Genomic DNA, 26,210 nt, shown 5'->3' on the forward strand with positions numbered 1-26,210 from the left:
GTTGGCTGGAATCTTTTTAAATGGAAGATGACTCTGAGGAGAGTTTACCTTGCTCAAGATCATCACCTCTAGGGTGGGCATGGTGACTCACGCCTGTAGTCCCAGCACTTTGGGAGACTGAGGTGACCGATTGCTTGAGGTCAGGAGCTCAAGACCAGCCTGGCCAATATGGTGAAATCCCTGTCTCTACTAAAAATACAATTAGCCAGGCATGGTGGCAGGTGCCTGTAGTCCCAGCTACTCAGGAGGCTGAGGCAGGAGAATCGCTTGAATCCAGGGAAAGAAGGTTGCAGTGTGCAGAGATTGCGCCACTGCACTCCAGCCTGGGCGACAGAGTAAGACTCTGTCTCAAAAAAAGATTATCACCTCAGGTTGCAATTGCCACTTCTTATCTCACGTTTACTATGTTGTATCATTATGGATGAAATACCCTGTATTTTATTTATTTATTTCTATTTCAGCAATGTTTATGGAAGGTTCTGCAACAGCCAAGAATGTATCTTGCCTGAAGGACAACCAAACTTCTGGGAAAGGCAGTCCCTGCTTCATATTAATTGCTGTGGAGTTTATCAAGGAAACTGGGAACTAAAATCAGAGCAAGGTTGGGCACTTTATTAAATTCCTATGCTCTAGTATACTTAGAAAAAGATCACTGAACTGATGTCTGCAATAAGCTTCACATCTTGTTGTCTATATGACTGGAAAAATCATTTTTCCTATTTTAGCCTTAGTGTCCAAAAAGGAGACATGTAAATATTGACACCTAACCCTGTTGCTTCTCACCTCTTCCAAGGTCCGCAAATAGGAAAAATCTATCTATGCCAAAACAATAACATTGGTCCGTCCCATTCTTAATTAAAGACCTTGAAATCACTGGGATGTGTTTTCCCATTAAAACTGGAAAACAATTAAATCTTGATACTTTGTTCTACAGATGGTATATTGTGCTGGACAACTTCATCTTTATTTTAGAGAACATATGCTGTGAGACATCTTTGAAAATCTATTTGGGGTCAGGCGTGGTGGCTCGAGCCTGTAATCTCAGCACTTTGGGAGGCCAAGGTGGGCAGATCACGAGGTCAGGAGTGCGAGACCAGCCTGGCCAACATGGTGAAACCCCGTCTCTACTAAAAATAAAAAATCAGCTGGGCATGGTGGTACATGCCTGTAATCCCAGTTACCCAGGAGGCTGAGGCAGGAGAATCACTTGAACCTGGAAGGCGGCGGTTGTAGTGGACCAAGACCATGCCACTGCACTCCAGCTTGGGCAACAGAGTGAGACTCCGTCAAAAAAGAAGGAAAGAAAGAGAGAAAGAGAGAAAGAAAAAGAAAGAGAGAAAGAGAGAAAGAAAAAGAAAGAAAGAAAGGGAGAGAAAGAGAGAGAGAGAGAAAGAAAGAAAGAAAGAAAGAGAGAAAGAAAGAAAGAGAAAGAAAGAAAGGGAAAAAAGAAAGAAGAAGGAAGGAAGGAAATCTATTTGGAAATACACTAGCTTTAAGTTGGTTAATACTCTTTGAATCAGTAATTTCATTTAGGACACTCTAGCCCTGCAGGAAAAATGTAAAACCATATGAATGGAAAGACTTATTGCCAGGGCACTTCTTAGGAGAAATTACATGCGACTAAATGTTGAATAATCATGAAATAATGAAAAAAGCTCTTGGGATTTCGCTACATGGCATATCATGTCCCAGTAAATTTGTATGTAGGAATAATTTAAATTGCACAGAATTATATAGTAATCTCCATTTAAAAATACATAAAATGAAATATATAACATAAAATCAGCTCTTCCTTCAACTACCTTAACAAATACATATTAAGTGCGTTAGTTAGGCAAGACATCAGGACTGAAGATAATCATAACAGGGAAATGCAAATTTCAGTTTAGGAAACTCAATGTGTAGTTTTAACCTAATATAAGTACATCAAATACTAAAATGTTACCTCTGCCTGTCTTAAGGTCTTGGAAATATGTAATATGATTAATACTATTTTTCTATAATTTCAATTTTTTAAAGGGCATATTTGTGATTAATAAAGAAAAATGTTGCATTTTGCTAAGATTCTTCCATTTGTTTCAGAAATATAAAACATTCTGAAACCTGCTGAGTTGGATTTGAATTCTACTAACCTTGGGCATTACTTTCAGGTTAGCAGAATTAGACACAATATAACTGGAACCAAAGTTCAGGGGTTCCATTGGGGGCGAAGTCTGCAGGCGCACACCATGGAAGCGATCTTCCTCATCATCTATCGCCTAAGGAAGAAGGGGCAGAAACATTAGAGAGCAAAAGAAATAGTAAAGCAAATAGTGGCACAAAAAGTTATTTATATGGTATATTAAGTAGCATGTAGGATATGATTCAATTGATATAAAGATTAAGGTATTCAATTGATATAAACATTATGATAGGTAGATAGATATGAATGAATATGTCTCTATGTACAAAGAGACATATTGATGAAATTTTACTGAAAGATATCTCAGGGCCAAAGGATTTCTTGTGAATGTGAACTTATAAATTCTTGTATAGTTTGCTTTTATTTTTACACTGTGGAAAGACTGGCTGCACACTTATGAAAGCAGAGGACAGAGGGACTTCCTCTTGGTGCCTCAGCAGAGGACTGGTAGCTCAGCTGTGTCTGTGAACACGTCTATGATGGACAAGGGTAGAGATGTTACTTCTCTCCGTCATAGGGCTGTTGTGAGATGCTCAACCACCTGACGATCAACGAGCAGATACAGTCACCTCTGCGAGGCCCAGCAGCCAGAGCAGAAAGCGAGACCTCAAAACTATCTCTAAGCGGCCAGGCACGGTGGTTCACACCTGTAACCCTAGCACTTTGGGAGGCCGAGGTGGGCAGATCACAAGGTCAGGAGTTCGAGACCAGCGTGGCCAGCATGACGAAACCCCGTCTCTACTAAAAATATAAAAATTAGCCGGGCGTGGTGGCGGGCGCCTGTAATCCCAGCTACTCTGGAAGCTGAGGCAGGAGAATCACTTGAACCCGGGAGGCAGAGATTGCAGTGAGCCAAGATTGCGCCACTCATTCCAGCCTGGGCGACAGAGCAAGACTCTGTCTCACCAAAAAAAAAAAAATCTATCTGAGCAGCCATCAAAGACACACAATGTAATTCAAACAAAACCCTCCTACCTTTGGGAAGTCTCAGGTACAACTCAATAGAGACTTTGCAGAATTAATGAGCAAGGAATTTATGCTAAAAACAATGACTGTCAGTGATATTATTAGTCCAGCTGATCGACTCCCTTGCAGGATAATGACCAAGAGGGACACAAGGGGACTTCGGGGAAGCTGGTGATGTCCTGTTGCCTGTTCTAGGTGCTGCATACGTGAGTGTGTCAACTATGAAAATTATGAAGCAATAAATTATGTACATATTTATTAAAAGTAGAGGCCAGGTGCAGCGGCTCATGCCTGTAATCCCAGCACTTTGGGAGGCCGAGGCGGGCAGATCACCTGAGGTCAGGAGTTCGAGACCAGCCTGGACAACATGGTGAAACCCCATGTCTACTAAAAATACAAAAATTAGCTGGGCGTGGTGGTGAGTGCCTATAATCCCAGCTACTCGGGAGGCTGAGGCAGGAGAATCGCATGAACCTGGGAGGCAGAGGTTGCAGTGAGTCGGGATCACATCACTGTACTCCAGCCTGAGCGACAGAGCAAGACTCTGTCAAGAAAAGAAAAGAAAGCAAAGAAAAGCAAAGAAAAGCAAAGGAAAAGAAAAGAAAAGAAAAGAAAGAAGGAAGGAAGGAAGGAAGGAAGGAAGGAAGGAAGGAAGGAAGGAAGGAAGGAAGGAAGGAAGGAAAGAAAGAAAGAAAAAGATGTCAGCAGATATCTATGAAGAAAAGGATGGCCCATGCAGAAAACCTGAATTGGGCCTGGGAGATCAAATAAAAGAAAAATTTCATATTATATTGAGCAAAGAGATGAAACTATGATGGGGGTAAGGCACAGAAGGGATGTGGAGAACTATCCAGGAGGCATCCCATGTATGTTTAGAAAAAGAACCAGTTTCCGTAGGGTCAAAAGAAACTGATGGGGGAAAGAAATAACATATCGTATCATCTCTGATGAACGATTATTTTACATGAACAGATATGTTTAAATTAAATTATAGTAATAACAGATTAGAACTAAATCACCAAATAAATCCATATCACATTGCTAGGATTATCATTACGGACAGATTTCTGTAGGTGTTGAGAGACATACCACTGGATTAATTTTCTTAACCTTTTTTATTTTTTATAGTTCTTATCATATGCACATATATTTTTCCTATAGCATTCCATGTAATATCTTTGGTTGTCATGTTTTTGCCTCTTTTGTTCACTGATGTATATCCTCAGCCTCTAAAATAGTGTCTGGAATATATAAGGCACACAACAAATATTTATTGGATGAATAAATGGGTTTCCCTGGAACAGTACTGTTGAATAGAAATGTAATGCAACCCCCAAATGCAATTTTTTTTTTTTGAGACAGAGTCTCACTCTGTCACCCAGGCTGGAGTGCAGTGGTGTGATCTCAGCTCACTGTAACCTCTGCCTCCCAGGTTCAAGCGATTCTCCTGCCTCAGCCTCCTGAGTAGCTGGGATTACAGGCGCGTGCCAGCACGCCCGGCTAATTTTTGTATTTTTAGTAGAGACGGGGTTTCACCATGTTTGTCAGGCTGGTCTCGAACTCCTGACCTCATGATCCGCCCATCTCGGCCTCCCAAAGTGCTGGGATTGCAGGCGTGACCAAATGCAATTTTTAATTTCATAGCAGTCACATGTTTTAAAAACAGCAAAGAGAGGCAGATGAAATGGCTTTTAGTAATGTATTTCATTTAACTCACAATATCATTTAAGCACGTAACCAACACAAAAAATAAGTGCTATTTATGTGCTTTCCTTCATATTGTCTTCAAAATCTGTGTATGTGTATTAATATGTGTATTAAAACTTAAATACTTAAGTTTTACAGCACATCTCAGCTCACATACTCAATAGCCACATGCTATTGCCGGCCATTCAAGCCTATAGCTGGCCAGTGGCTATAGAGCTGAACTGTGCTGCTCTCGAAATAGGGAAGAGAAGTTCTCAGTGCAACAATAGATATTTAGAGTTTGATTGTGGTTTGAAGTAAAGAAAAGGTTTCTCCTCTCTTCTTCCCTTATACTACCCTCAATAGGGAAGAAGAAGACAGACCACTTTTCATTCAATGGGTCAACAAAATTTCAAGAGGTACCTACAACAGGCCTCACCTTGCACTTTTTTTTTTTTGAGATGGAGTCTCACTCTGTCACCCAGGCTGGAGTGCAGTGGTGCCATCTCGGCTCACTGAAGCTCCGCCTCCCAGGTTCACGCCATTCTCCCACCTCAGCCTTCCCAGTAGCTGGGACTACAGGCACCCACCACCACGCCTAGCTAATTTTTTGTATTGTTAGTAGAGACGGGGTTTCACAGTGTTAGCCAGGATGGTCTCGATCTCCTGCCCTCGTGATCTGCCCACCTCGGCTTCCCAAAGTGCTGGGATTACAGGCGTGAGCCACCGCGCCCGGCCCTCCTTGTGCTTTTAACTAATTTATGATTAAACAGAAATGGTCCCGCCCATGATATAGAGTACGCAATTTACAGAGAAGCAGATCATAAATAAATAAAGAGATATGTGAACACAACAGAGGGAAGGAAGAGGGTACAATGATCAAGAACAATGGGAGAACTGGAGGGCATGGTGGCTCACACCTGTAATCTCAGCACTTTGGGAGGCCGAGGTGGGCAGATCATTTGAGGTCAGGAGTTTGAGACCAGCCTGGCCAACATAGTGAAACCCCGTTTCTACTAAAAATACAAGAATTAGTGGGGTGTGGTGGCGCATGCCTGTAGTCCCAGCTACTCGGGACGCTGAGGCAGGAGAATCAGTTGAACCCAGTAGGCAGAGGTTGCAGTGAGCTGCGACTGTGGCACTGCACTCCAGCCTGGGCGACAGGGCAAGACTCCATCTCAAAAATAAATAAATAAAGGGAGGGATGGACCAGACTAGAGGGCCTACTAAAGGCTTTCTGAAGCAGAAATCTTTAGGTAGAGACTAGAAAGATGAGCAGGAGCCAGTCTTGCAAGGGAAACACAAAGGGTAAGAGCCCAGAAGCAGGAATTCTTGGAGTATTTGAGGGATGAAAATTCAGGACAGAAGTGCTGGAACATAATGAGTGAGAAGAGAGTGACAGGAGATGGATAACTGAGATGTTCTAGGGTCACAAGAAGTCATGGCTTCAGCTGGGCACAGTGGCTCGCGCCTGTAATCTCAGCACTTTGGGAAGCCGAGGCGGGTGGATCACCTGAGGTCAGGAGTTCAAGACCAGCCTGACCAATACAGTGAAACTCTGTCTCTACTAAAAATACGAAAATTAGCCGGGCATGGTGGCGTGCGCCTAGAGTCCCAGCTACTCAGGAGGCTGAGACAGGAGAATTGCTTGAACCCGGGAGACGGAAGTTGCAGTGAGCTGAGATCACGCCACTGCACTCCAGCCTGGGGGACACAGCAAGACTCCATCTCAAAAAAAAAAAAAAAAGCCATGGCCTCCAGGCCATAGTAAATAATTTGATTCATGTTCTAAGTGTAACGTGAATCCATTAAAGAATCTTTGGCCAAAGTGTGATGTAGTAATGTATTTTTTAAGTGTATTAGAATTAAAATTTTTTAATTTTTTTCTTTCCAACATTTATTTTATTGATTGATTTATTTAAGACAGAGTTTCGTTCTGTTGCCTGGAGTGCAGTGGCGAAATCTTGGCTCACTGCAACCTCTGCCTCCCAGGTTCAAGCAATTCTCATGCCTCCACCTCCCAAGTAGCTGGGATTACAGGCATGTGCCATCACATCCAGCTAATTTTTTGTATTTTTAGTACAGATGGGGTTTCACCATATTGGCCAGGCTGGTCTCAAACTCCTGGCCTCAAGTGATCTGCTCGCCTTGGCCTCCCAAAGTGCTGGGATTATAGGCATGAGCCACCATGCCCAGCCACATCATTTATTTTAGGTTCAAGAAGTACATGTGCAGGTTTGTTGTATGGGCCAATTGCATGTAATGGGGGTATTACTTATTTTGCAAAAGATCTCCCTGTTCCTAGATTTTAAAAATAGGTGGTAGATGAAAAACAATGGAACCAGTGAGATAAGCTTGAAGACTTTATCCATATTTCTAGCAAAAATGGCAGTGGATGGCACGAAAGCTGGCAGTGAAGCTGAATGGAGTAAAACTGGTTCAAGTTATGCTATGAAAATGAAAAGAATCAAAATTGATGAGACGCTGGATGTGGGAAAGAAAAGAAATCGAGGCCGAAGGGGGGCAGATCACTTGAGGTCAAGAGTTCGAGACCAGCCTGGCAAACATGGTGAACCCTGTCTCTACTAAAAAATAAATACATAAATAAAACAAAAAAATACAAATAGCTGGGCGTGGTGGCAGACACCATAATCCCGCTGAGGCATGAGAATCACTTCACTTGAACCCGGGAGGCAGAGGTTGCAGTGAGCTGAGATCACACCACTGCACTCCAGCCTGGTGATACAGCAAGACTCCGTCTCAAAAAAAAAAAAAAAAAAAAAGAAAGAAAAAAAAAAAGAAAAGAAAAGAAATGGAGGAATTAAAGATGAATGCTAGAGTATGGCTTGAATGACTCGATGGAATTTAGTCTCTACCCTGAATGGGGAAGAGAGTTGAATAAACCACTTAAAGGGAGAAAGTTGAGTCAATATATACAATTAGATATGCCAAATAAACACTCATATGGAGAGGTGAGGTTGGCGGTTCCAAGTTGGAGCTCTGGAGAATGTTCAGGACTGGAGATATAGACTGAGAAATCCTCTGCTTGTGGGGAATTCAGTTACGAGACTGGAAGAATTCACGAAGTCCGTCAGTGAAGACAGAAAAGAGAAAGGAGAGTCCAAGATTCAGCCCTGGAAACTCAATATTCAGAGAAGGTTTCAGAGCAAGAACCTGCAGAGGCGATTTGAGGAGAGACTCAGAAAAGTCACGGAGATGCCAGGAGCAGTGGTTCATGCTTGTAATCCCAGCACTTTGGGAGGCCAAGGCGGGCAGATCACAAGGTCAGGAGTTCGAGACCAGCCTGTCCAACACTGTGAAACCCCATCTCTATCAAAAATACAAGAAATAGCCAGGTGTGGTGGTGCGTGCCTGTAATCCCAGCTACTTAGGAGGCTGAGGCAGGAGAATCACTTGAACCCAGGAAGCGGAGGTTGCAGTGGGCTGAGATCGCACCACTGCACTCTAGCCTGGGCAAGAGGGCTAGACTCCATCACAAAAAAGAAAAGAAAAGTCATGGGGAAATTGGGATAATATGGTGTCATAGGATCACATAGAGCAGAGATCCCCAACACCCGGGCCACAGACCAGTACCAGTGTGTGAGCTGTTAGGAATCAGGCTGCACAGCAGGAGAGGAGCAGTGAGGCAGCAAACCTTCATCTGTATTTACAGCCACTACCCATCACTCACAGTACTGCCTGAGCTCCTTCTGTCAGATCAGCAGTGGCATTAGATTCTCATAAGAGCGTGAACCCTGTTGTGAACTGCCCATGCAAGGGATCTAGGTTGCACACCCCTTATGAGAATCTAATGCCTGATGATCTGTAAGTGTCTCCCATTACCCCCAGATGGAACCATCTAGTTGCAGAAAAACAAGCTCAGGGCTCCCACTGATTTTACATTATGGTGAGTTGTGTAATTATTTCATCATATATTACAATGTAATAATAATCAAAATAAAGTGCACAATAACTTTAATGTGCTTGAATCATCCCAAAACCAACCAACCACCACCCTGGTCTGTGGAAAAATGGTCTTCTGCAAAACTGCTTCCTGGTGCCTAAAAGGTTGGGAACCACTGTTATAGAAGAGTGTTTCCAAGGAAGGGCGTGGTCAATGGAATAGCATTCCACTGAGACCCGAGGTAAGAATTAGTTGACACAAAGTCATTGACTGGGTGATGCTAAACAGAGCCATTTTAAGGAAGGGTGGCAAAGTCATCCACATGGAGAGATCTGGGAACAGAGTGAGAACTGAGGAATATGGAGACTTCGGGTACATAGAGCTGTTGATCCATTCATTGAGAAGCATAAGGGAAAAATTGGAAGTATGACTGCAGGAGGAAGAGCAGTCAAGGACAGCATTTCCAATGTGGGGGCCATTCTAGATTTTGGCGGGTGGAAGGGAGTGATGCCCTAGGGTAGGAGAGATTGACGGTGGAGGGGAAAGAAGATGCCTTGGGTGTGGCTCCCACATAAGGGAAGAGGGAAAGGGATCCAAGACTCATGTTAAATAGTGTCCTTGTATAAGAAGAGGGAGGTGGCCAGGCACGGTGGCTCATGCCTGTAATCCCAGAACTTTGGGAGGCTGAGGTGGGTGCATCACTTTAGGTCAGGAGTTCAAGGCTAGCCTGGCGAACATGGTGAAACCTCATCTCTACTGAAAATACAAAAATTACCAGGACGTGGTGGCACACATCCGTAATCCCAGCTACTCGGGAGGCTGAGGCAGGAGAATCGCTTGAACCTGGGAGGCGGAGGTTTCAGTGAGCCGCAATCACCATCACCACTGCATTCTAGCCTGGGCAACAGAACAAGACTCTGTCTCAAAAAAAAAAAAAAAAAGAAAGAAAAGAAAAGAAAAAAGAACAAGGAGGCTTCTTTGGTTTCAGAGGAAAGAAATAGGTGAAGATGGGCCAGAAACAGGCTCACAGAGCTGACAGTGAAACAATGAGGTTATTTCCATCCCATTTTGTTTCTAGTATATCAATAAGGTATGAAGCAAGTAAGCATATGAGATTTGGGAATGATGAAAGAAGAGGCACTAAGTGAAGGATAGGAAAAGGGTGGGCTCCGAATGAAAACAGAAGTCATGCAAGAATTTACTGGAATGTATGTATTTCTGGCCCACTCTAGGAATGGTCATCTTTATCATTCAGATTAAAATGTTTTCTCCTGTTATTTAAGTACCCACAGTCACTCACCACCCTAAGTCCTGACAGGCAGGCACCTGCCTCTCGTTCTTGGGATGTTGGAGCATTAAACGGCGGGACCATATAATTTAATGTAATCTTTCTGGCATAATCGCCCCACCTAGGCTGGAAGGACAGAAGTGGGACTTTATCCAGGTGCACAGCAGTTGTGGAGCTACAGCAACCAGCACATCTGCTTAATCACTAACCCAGAAGAGAGTGTGGGAATATGAGCCTTTAATAAATGCATTAGAGGGAGATGCTACTGAACAGGAGGAGGGTTACTCCAGAGATGTGAGTGTGCCTGTGAGTGTAATTCAGATATTATCCATTCAAAATTTGGTGAGAGGCCAGGGGTGCTGGCTCACGCCTGTAATTCCAGCACTTCGGGAGGCCAAGGCAGGTGGATCACCTGAGGTCTGGAGTTCAAGACCAGCCTAGCCAACGTGGTGAAACCCTGTCTCTACTACAAATACAAAAATTAGCCAGGCATAGTGGCAGGCGCCTGCAATCCCAGCTACTCGGGAGGCTGAGGCAGGAGAATCGCTTGAACCCGAGAAGTGGAAGTTGCAGTGAGCCAAGATTGCGCCAGTTCACTCCAGCCTGGGTGACAGAGTAAGACTCTGTCTCAAAAAAAAAAAAAGAAAAAAACAAATTGGTGAGAAAATCTCTGCATCTTTTCTGTCAGCTGGTCCCCCAAAATCACTAACTTTCTCCTTCTTGACAGCCAGAAAAGGGAACTTCCCTTTTCAGTAGCACTGAATCACTGTTGAAGATGGTTAGGGAAGCACATAGCTCCAGGGTCAGCACCTTGGATGAACCTCAGGAAGGGTGACTCCTGCTTCTGTCCATGAAAACCATGCCTTGCCATTTCTGTTCCATGAGGAACTGGAGGGGCCGAGGGGATAACCTGGAAATATAACCGTCATCTTCTCTGGTCTCCTAAATCACTCAGCTTACCTTCGTTAGCAAGGCGTCGCTGGGGACAAGGTACAAGTGGAACTTAATATCTTCGGGGTGGGGGTGATAATAGATCAACGTGTTGGAAGTGATGGGGATGGAGAGGCAGGTCCCGCTGGCGATCCGCAGCAGGATGCCCATCAGAGAGAAGCTGGGCTTTCCCAGGACGGCATAGAAAGGCTCCACCCGGGCTGGATGCTCCAGGACCATCCCTTCATCCTTAAAATGGGCAATGAGGAACCAGGAGACATCCACCTCACCTGCTGCAGGAGAACCACAACAGCAGTGAGACAGCACGCGCCCCAGCGGCCCCCACAGCCTCCGCTCACCCCACATTACCTTGGAGGGAGATGAAGTGGGGGAGGTGGATTTCAGAGACAGCCTCCTCTGGCACTGCAGTGACATCAAACAAGGGGCCGCCCACCAGCCACTGTTCATGGTGCTGCAGGTCCAGGGCCAGGTGCTGACTCCAGGAACCAAATGCAATCGTCAACGTGACCGCATCCCTTACCAGGAAGCCGAGGCCTGTGGCTGGCCACAGATACCAGCCAGCAGTGGGGAACCGAACGCTGAAAGGAGCCAGAGTGATGTCGTGATGGGAGAACCCCAGGACTTGGATTTAAGCAGCGATGTGCAGAGGGAGGTGGGATTTGAAGTGAGGCAAGGTTCAGGACCCATCTGCGACTTTCACTACATTAGAAAATGCTGGGGAGTTCATTAACCTCTCTGGGCCCCAATTTCTCTGCATTCTATATATGTTGAAATTAAAATACCAGTTTCACAGTGCATGAAATAAACATATTATTGATGAAATTTTAGCTATCATAAGGGACGGAGCCTACAGACTTCCTTTATATCAGAGCTGTTTTCAAATCATCAGCATCTTCCATTCTTACCTGTATCTGTTTGTGCTCTTATCAATCAACTCAACATCCACATTTCCTTCAGGCCCCAGAAACTGATGATTTGTATAATCTTGTTTGACCTCAAAACAGAGTTTAGCAGCAAAACAGGAAGTTATTTTATCCTCTTCTGAGGAAACAGCTCCTGAAATGAAAATACTAGACATGTAAGAGGTAAAGAGTTGGAAGAGGCATGGCCTGAAGGACTCCTGGAGGCTGAATTGCACAGGTGCTGTTGGGATACAGATATCGAATGAGAACAGAGAGTGACCAGAATATGGAGTTTTGCTCATGACTAAAAGTATACCCCAAATTCCATAGGGTTTTCTGGGAAGCCAGGCTGGACAGCTTCGGTGGGAGGCACCATTTGCTGAGGACTGGAACCAATGCACTGCTACTGGTCCCAAGTAGCAGATGACACCTTCTGCTGGTGAGGAAAGTCCAGGTCAGAAAAGGATCAAGCTCCAAAGCTGAAGAAGTGAAAGGGCATGCATCCTTCCTAGTGCCTGCTGCTGTCCCCAGCCACCAGGACAATCCCCTGGTTCCCCTGAGCATTTCTGTGCCTCAGCAGTGAGAGGCTTACATGTCCCCATTTAAACTGCACAGTGCACTGTGGCTGAGGTAAGAAAAACCACTCCCAATCTTCACTGCACAAAAGACCCTAAATTGCCTTCTCCACATAAAACCACAGAACAATTCCATCAATCCACACACCCTTCACTCCTCTCCCTATTAGCCCATTACCTGAATCTTGTCCCTCTGAAGATTCCTGGTCTTCTGATACTCTGTAGGTTGGTATAGAGAGTAAAATGTCCCTCTTCGAAGTTTCCCTTCTTATTAAAGAATAAATCATAAATGTTAGAAATAACAGTTTCTTTTAAAGACTAACTTCCTTCAAGCCTCCTTGCTTTGTGCTAATAACTCTTCGTTAAGCCCTCTCCTGTGTAGCTGTTAAACATGCTCACAGGCACACAGTACATTCTATATCCTTGTACTTTAACCAAGATATTTGTGCTAGACATGCTCACAGGCATGTTCCAGCTTGCAGCCTATGCTCCTTCCCTATTTGGCATAAGCAACTTCCTCTTTTCCTTTGTCTTTCCATTACTTTTACCTATTTAGAAAAGTTTTAAACCGTTAGCCAATCGGGTTTCAGTTTAGATTGTGAGGTCTGACTCCAGCCAACAGAGACAGAACACAGCAGGAAGGACAAACTGGGTAAGGAATAAAAATTGCTTACCCACTTTGTTCAAATGTGCTTTCGCCATTCTTCCATCTGCGATGAGCACTCTTTCTGCAGAAAGTAAAAATGGCCTTGCTAAGATAATTAAATTTATGTTCAAGGGCTGTTTCTTCGCAGCACTGGGGAACAAACATTCTATTTCCAAATAAACATTTTTACATGTAACAGTTGGGATCCTCATGTTACAAAAATATGAAACATATCAAGAATTAGTTGATGAAGATGAAGATGACGTTATTGAAAACCAGAGCTGCACTGTCCCATAGAGTAGCCACTACCCAGATGTGCTATTTAAATTTGTATGAATTAAACTTAGGTAAACTTGAGTTTCTCGGTTGCACTATCCATATTTCAAGTGCTCAACACCTACATGTCACTCACGTCTATAACACTGTATAGCAGAGAACGGAACGCTCCCGTCATCACAGAAAGTTCTCTTAGACAGGATGGGCCTAGACTATCAAAAAATAGAAGACATTTTGAATAAAGATATTTTACCCAGATTTATAAATAATAGAGCTAACGTGCTTCCTTGAGACAAATGTGTCTTGACATCTCTTCCCTCTTCTCTTTGTACTATGCCCATGTTCAACGTGGACACAGCCAGGTTCTCCAGCTTAAATTGCTCCAACTGGTTTCATATGATGTTGGAATCAAAGACTGACGCAGTAATTGACCAATGCGTGAGATGCATGCATTATATATTCCAAGGTAATTTCGACCTTGACCATACCTGGGAAGCTTTAAAAACCACCCAATACCCAGGTCAAAGCCCACACCAATTGAATCAGAAGTCTGGAGGTGGGACCTAAGCATCAGCACTTTCAAAGCCTCACAGGTGATTCCAGTATTAGCCAGCATGGGCTCTTAAGATCTACACGGTGAGCCAATGGTTCGTCAGGTCCCTGGAGAGAAATCTGCCCTAACACAGGTGATACCTTCTGGAGGAAGGCAACCAACTCCATCAAATTCTCTGCCTGGAGGTGTTGAATGTGGAACAAATCAAGACTAGGGGAGTCAGAGGGTGAAATTTCCAGTCCCTAAGAGGGGCAATGATGAAATAGGCAATAAAAACGTTTACTTCTGTGGCAATAACAGTTACTGCATAACAGATGCTGCTGTGGAATCATGAAACATGGTTTGCTTTTCTCCCAACATTTCCTTAGATTCCCTGATCCTTTGATCTATTCCTTGAGGTGTCTGTTTATTTCAACATGAAGAGACCAGCAGAGAAACTGACACTGACATGGATTAGGTTTAAAAAGAACAGGTACCTGGAGGAGCAGGATGAAGAGAAAAGCTCTACAGCTCTTTTCTCAGAAGGATTCTGTGGGCAAGCCAAGCATGGAGAGGCCCCTGGGCTGACATCCTAAGATTGCTTGCTGTCTGCAGCTACCCATTTCACCATGGATTTGGGTAGCCACAGGCAAAGCAGCAAGAGTAAACATGCCATTTTATATTCTGTCTCCTGGCGCATGTGCATGCTGGAGTCTGCCTGCTGAGGAGGGGTTTAGAAGGTGGGAGGAAGCCAGCGCAGAAATGCAGACAATGCATCCCAGATCATGAGAGCCATTTTCAGGGACTCTGCAAGCAGGTCGTTCAACACAACCATTAGTCTAAATTAAACTATACGTACTAGCGTTTAGAGAAATCATATTAAAAACAAAAGGAATACATACTGAAAACACACCCATTTCTAGTCATTTTTCTACACTTTCCAGTAGTCTATGCCCTTGAGGTTATTTATGTCTATTGTATCTGTGTAGTGAAAGTAAGATGATGGACTTCTGTGTGTGTTCTCCCAACTCCCTCATAAAGAGCTTCACCTTGGTAGTTTGAAATCTGCCACGATGGGGATATTCACTCCTTGGAAATTGGCATATGCTACAAATAGTCACATTCTCCCCTCCCCAGTGTTAAACCTCAGGACCCCACTGCAGCCTTCAGCCTCATCATTAGCCAGTTTCCTAGAGAATTAGGTTGGTTTTATCCACTGAGTAACAGCTCAACCAGAATAACGCACTGGTCTTTGCATTGCTCCTTGCCTTTTTGTATACAGGTTCTCCAGATACCTCCATGGAAGAAAATGTCATTGCCTAAGATCTGATTCAAAAATTTCTGGATTCATTGGCAATAATGCTCATGCATTCTAATGAATAATATTGATGCATAATGAATGAGCTTATGATTATTCATTAAACAATTCAATGAATATTATTCAATGAATAATCACAAGCTCATTCATTATACCCATTCATTAGGCTTATTCATAATGAATGAACATAAGCTCATTCTCTCTAATGACTTTTGTGAAACATATTTTTAAATACCTATTCACCATTCGTGTGTATTTTTGGCAGTGACAAAATGTCTATTCAAATTATTACCTCATTTTAAAAATTGTGTTTTTGCCTTTTTATTATAGCTTGTATTCTGCAGTTTAAAATCAGAGGACTTTAAAATATTTTTCGTCCCTATGTTTTCATTCTTTTTGGTTCAATTTTGATTGTATTGTTTTCTCAATTATATTTTCAGAATGTCCTAGCTACTACACAGAAATCCAATTAATATGTGTATTTTGATCTCATAGTCTACAACATTGATAAACTTATGACTTACTTTGAGTGGGTTTTTAGAAAATTGCTCAGGGGATAAGGTCTTGCACATTTAAAGAAAATTACTTCTCTTCTTAGCAATCTTGGATCCTTTTCTTCCTGCATGATTGTTTTCTGTAGCAAAATTCTGCAGGACAATGTTTAATAGAAGGGGAAAAGGTGAACCTTTGTGTCTTGTTCTCACTCTCACGGGGAAGACAGTCTTGCTTTCCACTGAGTATAATGTTTACTGTGGGTTTTCTGTACATGTCCTTTACTAGGTTGTAGATGTTCTATTCAACTCCTAGTAATTTTTAAAGCTTTAATTATAAAATGGAATTAGTGCAGTGTTTTTATTCTGTGTCAATGAGATGATCACATCTTAATCTTCCTTGATTTTCTTAGTATGGGATATTATATTAAATAATTTTAAACAGCTTTATTGAGGTATAATTGATCTACAAAAAAAACCCTTCATGTTTAAGGTACTCAAGTTGATGAGACTGAATATACACCTGTGATATATCATTTTCTCTGATTCCAATGAAAATCACCTAAATTCCCCCAATTCTCATGTTCCTCTGTGATATTGAGATATAGCAACCAATACCGTCAGCTTTTCTCAAAAATAGTTTCCCTTACCTGGAATTCTTATCCTCAGCGGGTTGATGTGGTTGTGGCTCAGGAAGAATGCTGTACTCTGATTCCCCTGCCTCCCTCTGATACGCAGGCATTGGGATATTTTGTGTGTTGCTTGTCTCTTCCACACTTGAATGGCATGATCCTCCAGGTGTCCTAAGGAAACAAAATGGGATTTGTACTACAAATATAGGGTAGGTGCCTGGTGGTATCATAGACTCTGCAGGAAGATTTTATGTTAATAGCCAGAGACCCCATATTTTGTCTTTAGGAAAGGCTTTTCTCAGGCTCCCATGGCACCGTCTCACTTCTCGTTATATTGAATTTAAGAGTCTTTCTGTCTCCCACTAAATACCATGTGTTTACATTCAGGAAGCAGACCTTAGTCAATTTTTAACACTTAACATTTGACACAAGGTTTAGTTGCATAACAGGTCAACATATATGTTGACCTAAACAACCTTCCTGAAAAATGTAGGGAAAAACTGACATTCCTGGTTTATACTCCACGTTCACCCATCATTTGTGTCAAAGAGAATGGAACCCTAGGATGATTGACTTAAAGTCCAGCACATTAATGAGATTGGGCATGTGTGATAAGAACCCATGGAACAATGGAGCTCCTCTTCTGCCCTCTGCTTCCACACGGTGAGGGGAGGCTGGGTAAAGACGAGAGTGCTCAGACGGAAGGAAATGATGGATACTGCACTTACTTCCTACTTCCATCAAGGATCCTTATTCAGATATAGCACATGAAAGCCCTATGCTAGATCCTTTCCTTGTCTTCATTTTCAAGGGCTGGGATCTGGTCTCCTTTGGGTGGCAGGAATCAAGATTGGGGTTAGGAGCAAGGAGGTGTCTATTGCGTCAAGATCTTCACTAGCTAATATGACAGCCACTAACCACACATGCCTGTTTAATTTTTTTTTCAATTTTAGAGCATGTACTGTTTATTAACTGACCAGATTAGAAAAATAATCATGGTAAACACCTTAGTATCTTAGTTCATTCTTCTAAGAAGCCTGTGGATCTGGTCCTCCCTGTTGCCAGCATCTCCACCTTCTACAAAATGGGCAGTCTTTTTCTTCATTCCACCTCATGGAGAGGATAATTTGAAGGGCCACAGGAAGTCGTTTGCCTCTTCAAAATGTTTTCCAGCAGTACAGAGCTCAGGAATCTGATCTTCCAGGCTGAGGATGCCATATTTACCAAGAGGTCAAGCAATCAGTGTTATCCATCAAAGCAATTCTTTTCTTCTTGATTTTGCCATAACCACACTTGTAGATCAGTTCATTTACTGGCCTCAGCTTTGGGTACCTCCATGCAGTATATGGTTCTACAATCCTCAGCATGTTAATTGAAGTTTGTTGAGCTTCACAAAGGTTCCATTAGAGATTTGATGGAGGCAAAGAAGCTGCAACACCTTTCGACCTTTGGGCTCCCACCATTGACCCCTCTGATCCTGATGACAAAGGCCAATTTGGGTTCTGCAGGTACACAGAAGTTGCCAGATTTTCTTGACATCCTCGCCATTCAAATTGCAGTTCTGTCCAGCTGCCTATATTCCTTGTGATAGTGCCTTGCTTATTCATAGATAAGTTTCCTCCTTCCCTTTTGAAGCATCTTTTGGGCAAACTTCTTTCTCAGGCACTTGATCTTCAGCTCTGCACAATCCCTTTGCTTTTTCTCCCATCCAAGTACTAACCAGGCCCGACCCTGCTTAGCTTCCAAGATCAGAAGAGATTGGATGCATCCAGGGTGGTAAGCCAGAGACTCCTTTCCTTTTTCTTAAGGGTTTCTGGCACAGCAGGAACCTTCTTCTCTGCGACACCTTCCATGGTTCCAGTCAAAAAAATAAATTTTAATTTTAATGAACTAATTAAATGTGAAAATCAGTTTCTCATTTGAACTAGCAAATTTCAAGTGTTCCGATGCCACCTGTGGCCAGTGGCTTCCATATTGGACAGCAGAGATAGGGAACATTTTCATCCTGGTAAGAGCTCTCTTTTGGACAGCACTGACTTTACTTATCTGCTGCACTCCAGTTGGCCAAAAAATCCTGCTTTGGGGTGTCTGGCATTCACTTAACCAAACAAAGTGGTTCTTTGAGCCGTGCCATCAGTGGTCTCCTGTGTGTAGCACTGCCCTTGAAATATCCCAAGGGGAAGGGGTGGATGGACTAAGCAAGACTGAGGAATGCCTGTGTTCATTAGCAGTACATTCAGCCTGTCAAATAGCACCTGGAAATAGAATCTATACCTGAGCTAATACCAACGTATCAATATCAATGTCCTGTTTTTGACAATGACTAGTCTTATTAAAAAGTACTGGCTGGGCACCGTGGCTCACGCCTGTAATCCCAGCACTTTGGGAGGCCAAGGCAGGTGGATCACTTGAGGTCAGGAGTTCGAGACCAGCCTGACCAACATGGTGAAACCCCATCTCTGTGAGAAATACAAAAAATTAGCTGGGCACGGTGGCACACGCCTGTAGTCCCAGCTACTCAGCAGGCTGAGGCAGGAGAATTGCTTGAACTTGGGAGGTGGAGGTTGCAGTGAGCAGAGATTGTGCCACTGCACTCCAGCCTGGGTGACAGAGCAAGACTCTGAAAAAAAAAAAGAGGAAAGAAAGAAAGAAAGAAAGAAGGGAGGGAGGAAGGAAGGAAGGAAGGAAGGAAAAGAACTAAAAAATTATAACAAAAAAGAAAAAGAAAACAATATACTGATTTTATGCAATTAGCCTAAATGTCTCTGCTTCACATAAATTTTATATGAGACAGAGAAATAAGATTCAAAATCTTCCATTTGTCTCCAAAGAATACATGTTTCTTACTTATGGAATGCTATCTGATGGGAAATGGAAGCTGCTGCAGTCATGTCTGGTTTGCCACGGTAATGCTCTCTGTAACGGCAGCAAGGCACAGAATACTCCTTCGTTGAGCTCTGATTGCATCTGCATCCACACAGCCTGGGAAAAGAGAAATGGAGTTGGGATGTAAGTAGGTGGGAGGGACCTGATGCTAGGACAGTCTCTTCACTGTGATGCAGTGTGAAGCAGCCCTTGATCAGGTGCCCATCTTTAGAGACACCTTCTCTGATGCCCAACCTATAATAAAAGCCCATTCCCCCACATTTTTGTTGAATTAACCGCATCTCTCTTTCCACTGTCTCAGCAGGCATGCCTCCTTTGATTCTCAATCCCTGGTGGTCACCACAGTCTATCACACTTGATGACATTCACTACGGGCTTCTGAAACAATACCGCATTCTTGTAAGTAGTAGAAGCATAAGAAGGGGCCTACTCTTCTATCCATCACTGATCCTTAAAAGGAGGGAATGTTGGGGATCCGTTCCAAGATGGCAGAATAGGAACAGCTCCAGTCTGTAGCTCCCAGCATGATCGACACAGAAGACAGATGATTTCTGCATTTCCAACTGAGGTACCTGGTTCATCTCACTGGGACTGGTTGGACAGTGGGTGCAGCCCACAGAGGGTGAGCCAATGCTGGGTGGGGCATCACCTCACCCAGGAAGCGCAAGGGGTCGGGAGATTTCCCTTTCCTAGCGAAAGGAAGCCGTGATAGACTGTACCTGGAAAAACGGGACACTCCTGCCCAAATACTGTGCTTTTCCCATGGTCTTAGCAACCGGCAAACCAGGAGATTCTTTCCCATGCCTAGCTCGGCAGATCCCATGTCCATGAAGCCCTGCTCACTGCTAGCACAACAGTCTGACATCGACCTGCCAGGGAGCAGCCTGGTAGGGGGAGGGGTGTCCACCATTGCTTAGGCTTAAGTAGGTAAACAAAGCAGCTGGGAAGCTCAAACTGGGCAGAGCCCACCACAGCTCAGCAAGGCCTACTGCCTGTATAGACTCCACCTCTGTGGGCAGGGCATAGCTGAACAAAAGGTGCAGAAACTTCTGCAGACTTAAATGTCCCTGTCTGATAGCTCTGAAGACAGCAATGGTTCTCTCAGCATGGCGTTTGAGCTCAGAATGGACAGACTGCCTCCTCAAGTGGGTCCCTGACTCCATGTAGCCTAACTTGGAGACACCTCCCAGTAGGGGCTCACAGACACCTCATACAGGTGGGTGCCCTCTGGAACAAAGGTTCCAGAGGAAGGATCAGGCAGCAACATTTGCTGTTCTGCAATATTTGCTGTTCTGCAGCCTCTGCTGGTGATTACAGAGGCAAACAGGGTCTGGAGTGGACCTCCAGCAAACTCCAACAGACCTGCAGCTGAGGGTCCTGACTGTTAGAAGGAAAACTAACAAGCAGAAAGGAATAGCATCAACATCAACAAAAAGACATCCACACCAAAACCTCATCTGTAGGTCACCAACATCAAAGACCAAAGGTAGATAAAACCACAAAGATGGGGAAAAACCAGAGCAGAAAAGCTGAAAACTCTAAAAACCAGAGCGCCCCTTCTCCTCCAAAGGATCACAGCTCCTCACCAGCAACAGAACAAAGCTGGATGGAGAACAACTTTGATGAGTTGACAGAAGTAGGCTTCAGAAGGTCGGTAATAACAAACTTCTCCGAGCTAAAGAAGCATGTTCGAACCCATCGCAAGGAAGATAAAAACATTGAAAAAAAGTTAGACGAATGGCTAAGTAGAATAAACAGTGTAGAGAAGACCTTAAATGACCTGATGGAGCTGAAAACTATGGCATGAGAACTACATGACGCATGCAAAAGCTTCAATACGCAATTCGATCAAGTGGAAGAACTGATATCAGTGACTAAAGATCAAATTAATGAAATAAAGTGAGAAGACAAGTTTAGAGAAAAAAGAGTAAAAAAGAAACGAACAAAGCCTCCAAGAAATATGGGACTATATGAAAAGACCAAACCTATGTTTGATTGGTGTACCTGAAAGTGATAAGAAGAATGGAACCAAGTTGGAAAACACTCTTCAGGGTATTATCCAGGAGAACTTCCCCAACCTAGCAAGGCAGGCACACATTCAAATTCAGAAAATACAGAGAACACCGCAAAGATACTCCTCGAGAAGAGCAACCCCAAGACACGTAATTGTCGGATTCACCAAGGTTGAAATAAAGGAAAAAATGTTAAGGGCAGCTAGAGAGAAAGGTCAGGTTACCAACAAGGGGAAGCCCATCAGAACAGCAGTTCTCTCAGCAGAAACCTTACAAGCCAGAAGAAAGTGGGGGCCAATATTCAACATTCTTAAAGAAAAGAATTTTCAATCCGGAATTTCATATCTAGTCAAACTAAGCTTCATAAGTGAAGGAGAAATAAAATCCTTTCAGACAAGCAAATGCTGAGAGATTTTGTCACCACCAGGCCTGCTTTACAAGAGCTCCTGAAGGAAGCACTAAACATGGAAAGGAACAACCAGTACCAGCCACTGAAAAAACATGCCAAATTGTAAAGCCATCAATGATATGAAGAAACTGCATCAATTAACGAGCAAAATAACCAGCTAACATCATAATGACGGGATCAAGTTCACACATGATAATACTAACCTTAAATGTAAATGGACTAAATGCCCCCATTAAAAGACATAGACTGGCAAATTGGATAAAGAGTCAAGACCCATCAGTGTGCTGTATTCAGGAGACCCATCTCACATGCAGAGACACACATAGGCTCAAAATAAAGGGATGGAGGAAGATCTACCAAGCAAATGGAAAGCAAAAAAAGCAGGGGTTGCAATCCTAGCCTCTGATAAAACAGACTTTAAACCAACAAAGATCAAAAGAGACAAAGAAGGCCATTACATAATGGTAAAGGGATCAATTCAACAAGAAGAGCTAACTATCCTAAATATATATGCACCCAATACAGGAGCACCCAGATTCATAAAGCAAGTCCTTAGAGACCTACAAAGACTTAGACTCCCACACAATAATAATGGGAGACTTTAACACCCCACTGTCAATATTAGACAGATCAACAAGACAGAAGGTTAACAAGGATATCCAGGACTTGAACTCAGCTCTGCACGAAGTGGACCTAATGACATCTACAGAACTCTCCACTTCAAATCAACAGAATATACATATTCTCAGCACCACATCACACTTATTCCAAAATTGACCACATAGTTGGAAGTAAAGCTCTCCTCAGCAAATGTAAAAGAACAGAAATCACAACAAACTGTCTCTCACATCACAGTGCAATCAAATTAGAACTCAGGATTCAGAAACTCACTCAAAACCACACAACTACATGGAAACTGAACAACCTGCTCCTGAATGACTACTGGGTAAATAACGAAATGAAAGCAGAAATGAAGATGCTCTTTGAAACCAATAAGAACAAAGACACGACGTACCAGAATCTCTGGGACACATTTAAAGCAGTGTGTAGAGGGAAATTTATAGCACTAAATGCCCACAAGAGAAAGCAGGAAAGATCTAAAATTGACCCCCTAACATCACAATTAAAAGAACTAGAGAAGCAACAGCAAACAAATTTGAAAGCTAGCAGGAGGCAAGAAATAACTAAGATCAGAGCTGAGCTGAAGAGCAGAAGTCTTCAAAAAATCAGTGAATCCAGGAGCTGATTTTGAAAAGATCAACAAAATTGATAGACCGCTAGCAAGACTAATAAAGAAGAAAAGAGAGAAGAATCAAATAGATGCAATAAAAAAATGATAAATGGGATATCACGACTGATCCCACAGACATACAAACTACCATCAGAGAATACTATAAACACCTCTATGCAAATGAACTAGAAAATCTAGAAGAAATGGATAAAGTCCTAGACACATACAACCTCGCAAGACTAAACCAGGAAGAATTTGAATCTCTGAACAGACCAATAACAGGCTCTGAAATTGAGGCAATAATTAATAGCCTACCAACCAAAAAAAGTGCAGGACCAGACAAATTCACAGCCGAATTCTACCAGAGCTACAAAGAGGAGCTGGTACCATTCCTTCTGAAACTATTCCGATCAATAGAAAAAGAGGGAGTCCTCCCTAACTCATTTTATGAAGCCAGCACCATCCTGACACCAAAGCATGGTAGAGACACTCACAAAAAAGATAATTTTAGGCCAATATCCCTGATGAACATCAATGTGAAAATCCTCAATAAAATACTGGCAAACCGAATCCAGCAGTGCATCAAAAAGCTTATCCACCACAATCAAGCTGGCTTCATCTCTGGGATGCAAGGCTGGTTCAATGTATGCAAATCAATATACATAATCCATCAGATAAACAGAACCAGCGACAAAAACCACATGATTATCTCAATAGATGCAGAAAAGGCCTTCAACAAAATTCAACAGTCCTTCATGCTAACTCTCAATAAATTACGTATTGATGGAATGTATCTCAAAATAATAAGAGCTATTTATGACAAACCCACAGCCAATATCATACTGAATGGGCAAAAACTGGAAGCATTGCCTTTGAAAACTGGCACAAGACAGGGATGCCCTCTCTCACCACTCCTATTCAACATAGAGTTGGAAGTTCTGGCCAGGGCAATCAGGCAAGAGAAAGAAAGAAATAAAGGATACTCAGTTAGGAAAAGAGAAAGTCAAATTGTCTCTGTTTGCAGATGACATGATTGTATATTTAGAAAACCCCATCATCTCAGCCCAAAATCTCCTTAAGCTGATAAGCAACTTCAGCAAAGTCTCAGGATACAAAATCAATGTGCAAAAATCACAAGCATTCCTATACACCAATAACAGACAAACAGTGAGCTAAATCATGAGTGAACTCCCATTCACAACTGCTACAAAGAGAATAAAATACCTAGGAATCCAACTTACAAGGGATGTGAAGGACCTCTTCAAGGAGAACTACAAACCACTGCTCAAAGAAATAAGAGAGGACACAAACAAATGGAAGAACATTCCATGCTCATGGATAGGAAGAATCAATAACGTGAAAATGGCCGTACTGCCCATGGTAATTTATAGATTCATTGCCATCCCCATCAAGCTACCAATGACTTTCCTCACAGAATTCAAAAAAACTACTTTAAGTTTATATGGAATCAAAAAAGAGCCTGCATAGCCAAAACAATCCTAAGCAAAAGAACAAAGCTGGAGACTTCACGCTACCTAACTTCAAACTATACTACAAGGCTTCAGTAACCAAAACAGCATGGTACTGGTACCAAAACAGATATATAGACCAATGGAACAGGACAGAGGCCTTAGAAATAACACCACGTATCTACAACCATCTGATCTTTGACAAATCTGACAAAAACAAGAAATGGGGAAAGGATTCCCTATTTAATAAATGGTGCTGGGACATATAAACAACCAAAGACAAAAACCACATGATTATCTCAATATATGCAGAAAAGGCCTTTGACAAAATTCAACAGCCCTTCATGCTAAAAACTCTCAATAAATTAGGTATTGATGGGACGTATCTCAAAATAGTAAGAGCTATTTATGACAACCCCACACCAATATCATACTGAATGGGCAAAAACTGGAAGCATTCCCTTTGAAAACTGGCACAAGACAGGGATGCCCTCTCTCACCACTCTTATTCAACATGGTGTTGGAAGTTCTGGCCAGGGCAATCAGTCAAGAGAAAAAAATAAAGGGTATTCAACTAGGAAAAGAGGAAGTCAAATTGTCCCTGTTTGCAGATGACATGACTGTACATTTAGAAAACCCTATTGTCTCAGCCCAAAATCTCCTTAAGCTGATAAGCAACTTCAGCAAAGTCTCAGGATACAAAATCAATGTGCAAAAATCACAAGCATTCTTATATACCAATAACAGACAAACAGAGAGCCAAATCATGAGTGAACTCCCATTTACAATTGCTTCAAAGAGAATAAAATACCTAGGAATCCAACTTACAAGGAATGTGAAGGACCTCTTCAAGGAGAACTACAAACCACTGCTCAATGAAATAAAAGAGGACACAAACAAATTGAAGAACATTCCATGTTCATGGATAGGAAGAATCAATATCATGAAAATGGCCATACTGCCTAAGGTAATTTATAGATTCAATGCTATCCCCATCAAGCTACTCATGACTTTCTTCACAGAATTGGAAAAAAACTACTTTAAAGTTCATATGGAACCAAAAAAGAGCTCGCATTGCCAAGTCAATCCTAAGCCAAAAGAACAAAGCTGGAGGCATCACGCTATCTGACTTCAAACTATACTACAAGGCTACAGTAACCAAAACAGCATGGTACTGGTACCAAAACAGAGATATAGTCTAATGGAACAGAAAAGAGCCCTCAGAAATAATACCACATATCTACAACCACCTGATCTTTGACAAACCTGACAAAAAACAAGAAATTGGGAAAAGATTCCCTATTTAATAAATGGTGCTGGGAAAACTGGCTAGCCATATGTGGAAAGCTGAAACTGGATCCCTTCTTACACCTTGTACAAAAATTAATTCAAGATGGATTAAAGACTTAACTGTTAGACCTAAAACCATAAAAACCCTAGAAGAAAACCTAGGCAATACCATTCAGGACATAGGCATGGGCAAGGACTTCATGTCTAAAACACCAAAAACAATGGCAACAAAAGCCAAAATTGACAAATGGGATGTAATTAAACTAAAGAGCTTCTACACAGCAAAAGAAAATACCATCAGAGTGAACAGGCAACCTACAGAATGGGAGACAATTTTTGCAATCTACTCATCTGACAAAAGGCTAATATCTAGAATCTACAAAGAACTCAAACAAATTTACAAGAAAAAAACAACCCCATCAAAAAGTGGGCAAAGGATATGAACAGACACTTCTCAAAAGAAGACATTTATGCAGCCAACAGACACATGAAAAAATGCTCATCATCACCAGCCATCAGAGAAATACAAATCAAAACCACAATGAGATACCATCTCACACCAGT

At 42.5% G+C, this 26,210-nt stretch overlaps 1 protein-coding gene across 8 annotated transcripts in view; it reads right to left on the minus strand.

Annotated features, from left to right (window-relative positions):
* CARD8 (caspase recruitment domain family member 8) overlaps window positions 1–26,210 on the minus strand; it is a 114,134-nt gene that overhangs the window by 11,648 nt on the left and 76,276 nt on the right. For 4 of the 8 annotated variants that reach the window (XM_063657267.1, XM_063657266.1, XM_063657264.1 and 1 more), the window contains 3 exons: window positions 11,326–11,555; window positions 10,987–11,249; window positions 2,133–2,258 (listed from right to left, as the gene is read on the minus strand). In XM_063657267.1, the coding sequence (XP_063513337.1) occupies window positions 2,133–2,258; window positions 10,987–11,249; window positions 11,326–11,555 (619 nt within the window). Of the gene's footprint in view, window positions 1–2,132; window positions 2,259–10,986; window positions 11,250–11,325; window positions 11,556–11,882; window positions 12,722–13,128; window positions 13,183–15,750; window positions 16,199–16,367; window positions 16,521–19,196; window positions 19,332–26,210 lie in introns of those variants that run through there. The other 4 variants (XM_054462025.2, XM_063657259.1, XM_054462030.2 and 1 more) reach the window with 3 other exon arrangements.

This window comes from Pongo pygmaeus, chromosome 20 (genome assembly GCF_028885625.2).
Source record: "Pongo pygmaeus isolate AG05252 chromosome 20, NHGRI_mPonPyg2-v2.0_pri, whole genome shotgun sequence".
Classification (NCBI taxonomy): domain Eukaryota; kingdom Metazoa; phylum Chordata; class Mammalia; order Primates; family Hominidae; genus Pongo; species Pongo pygmaeus.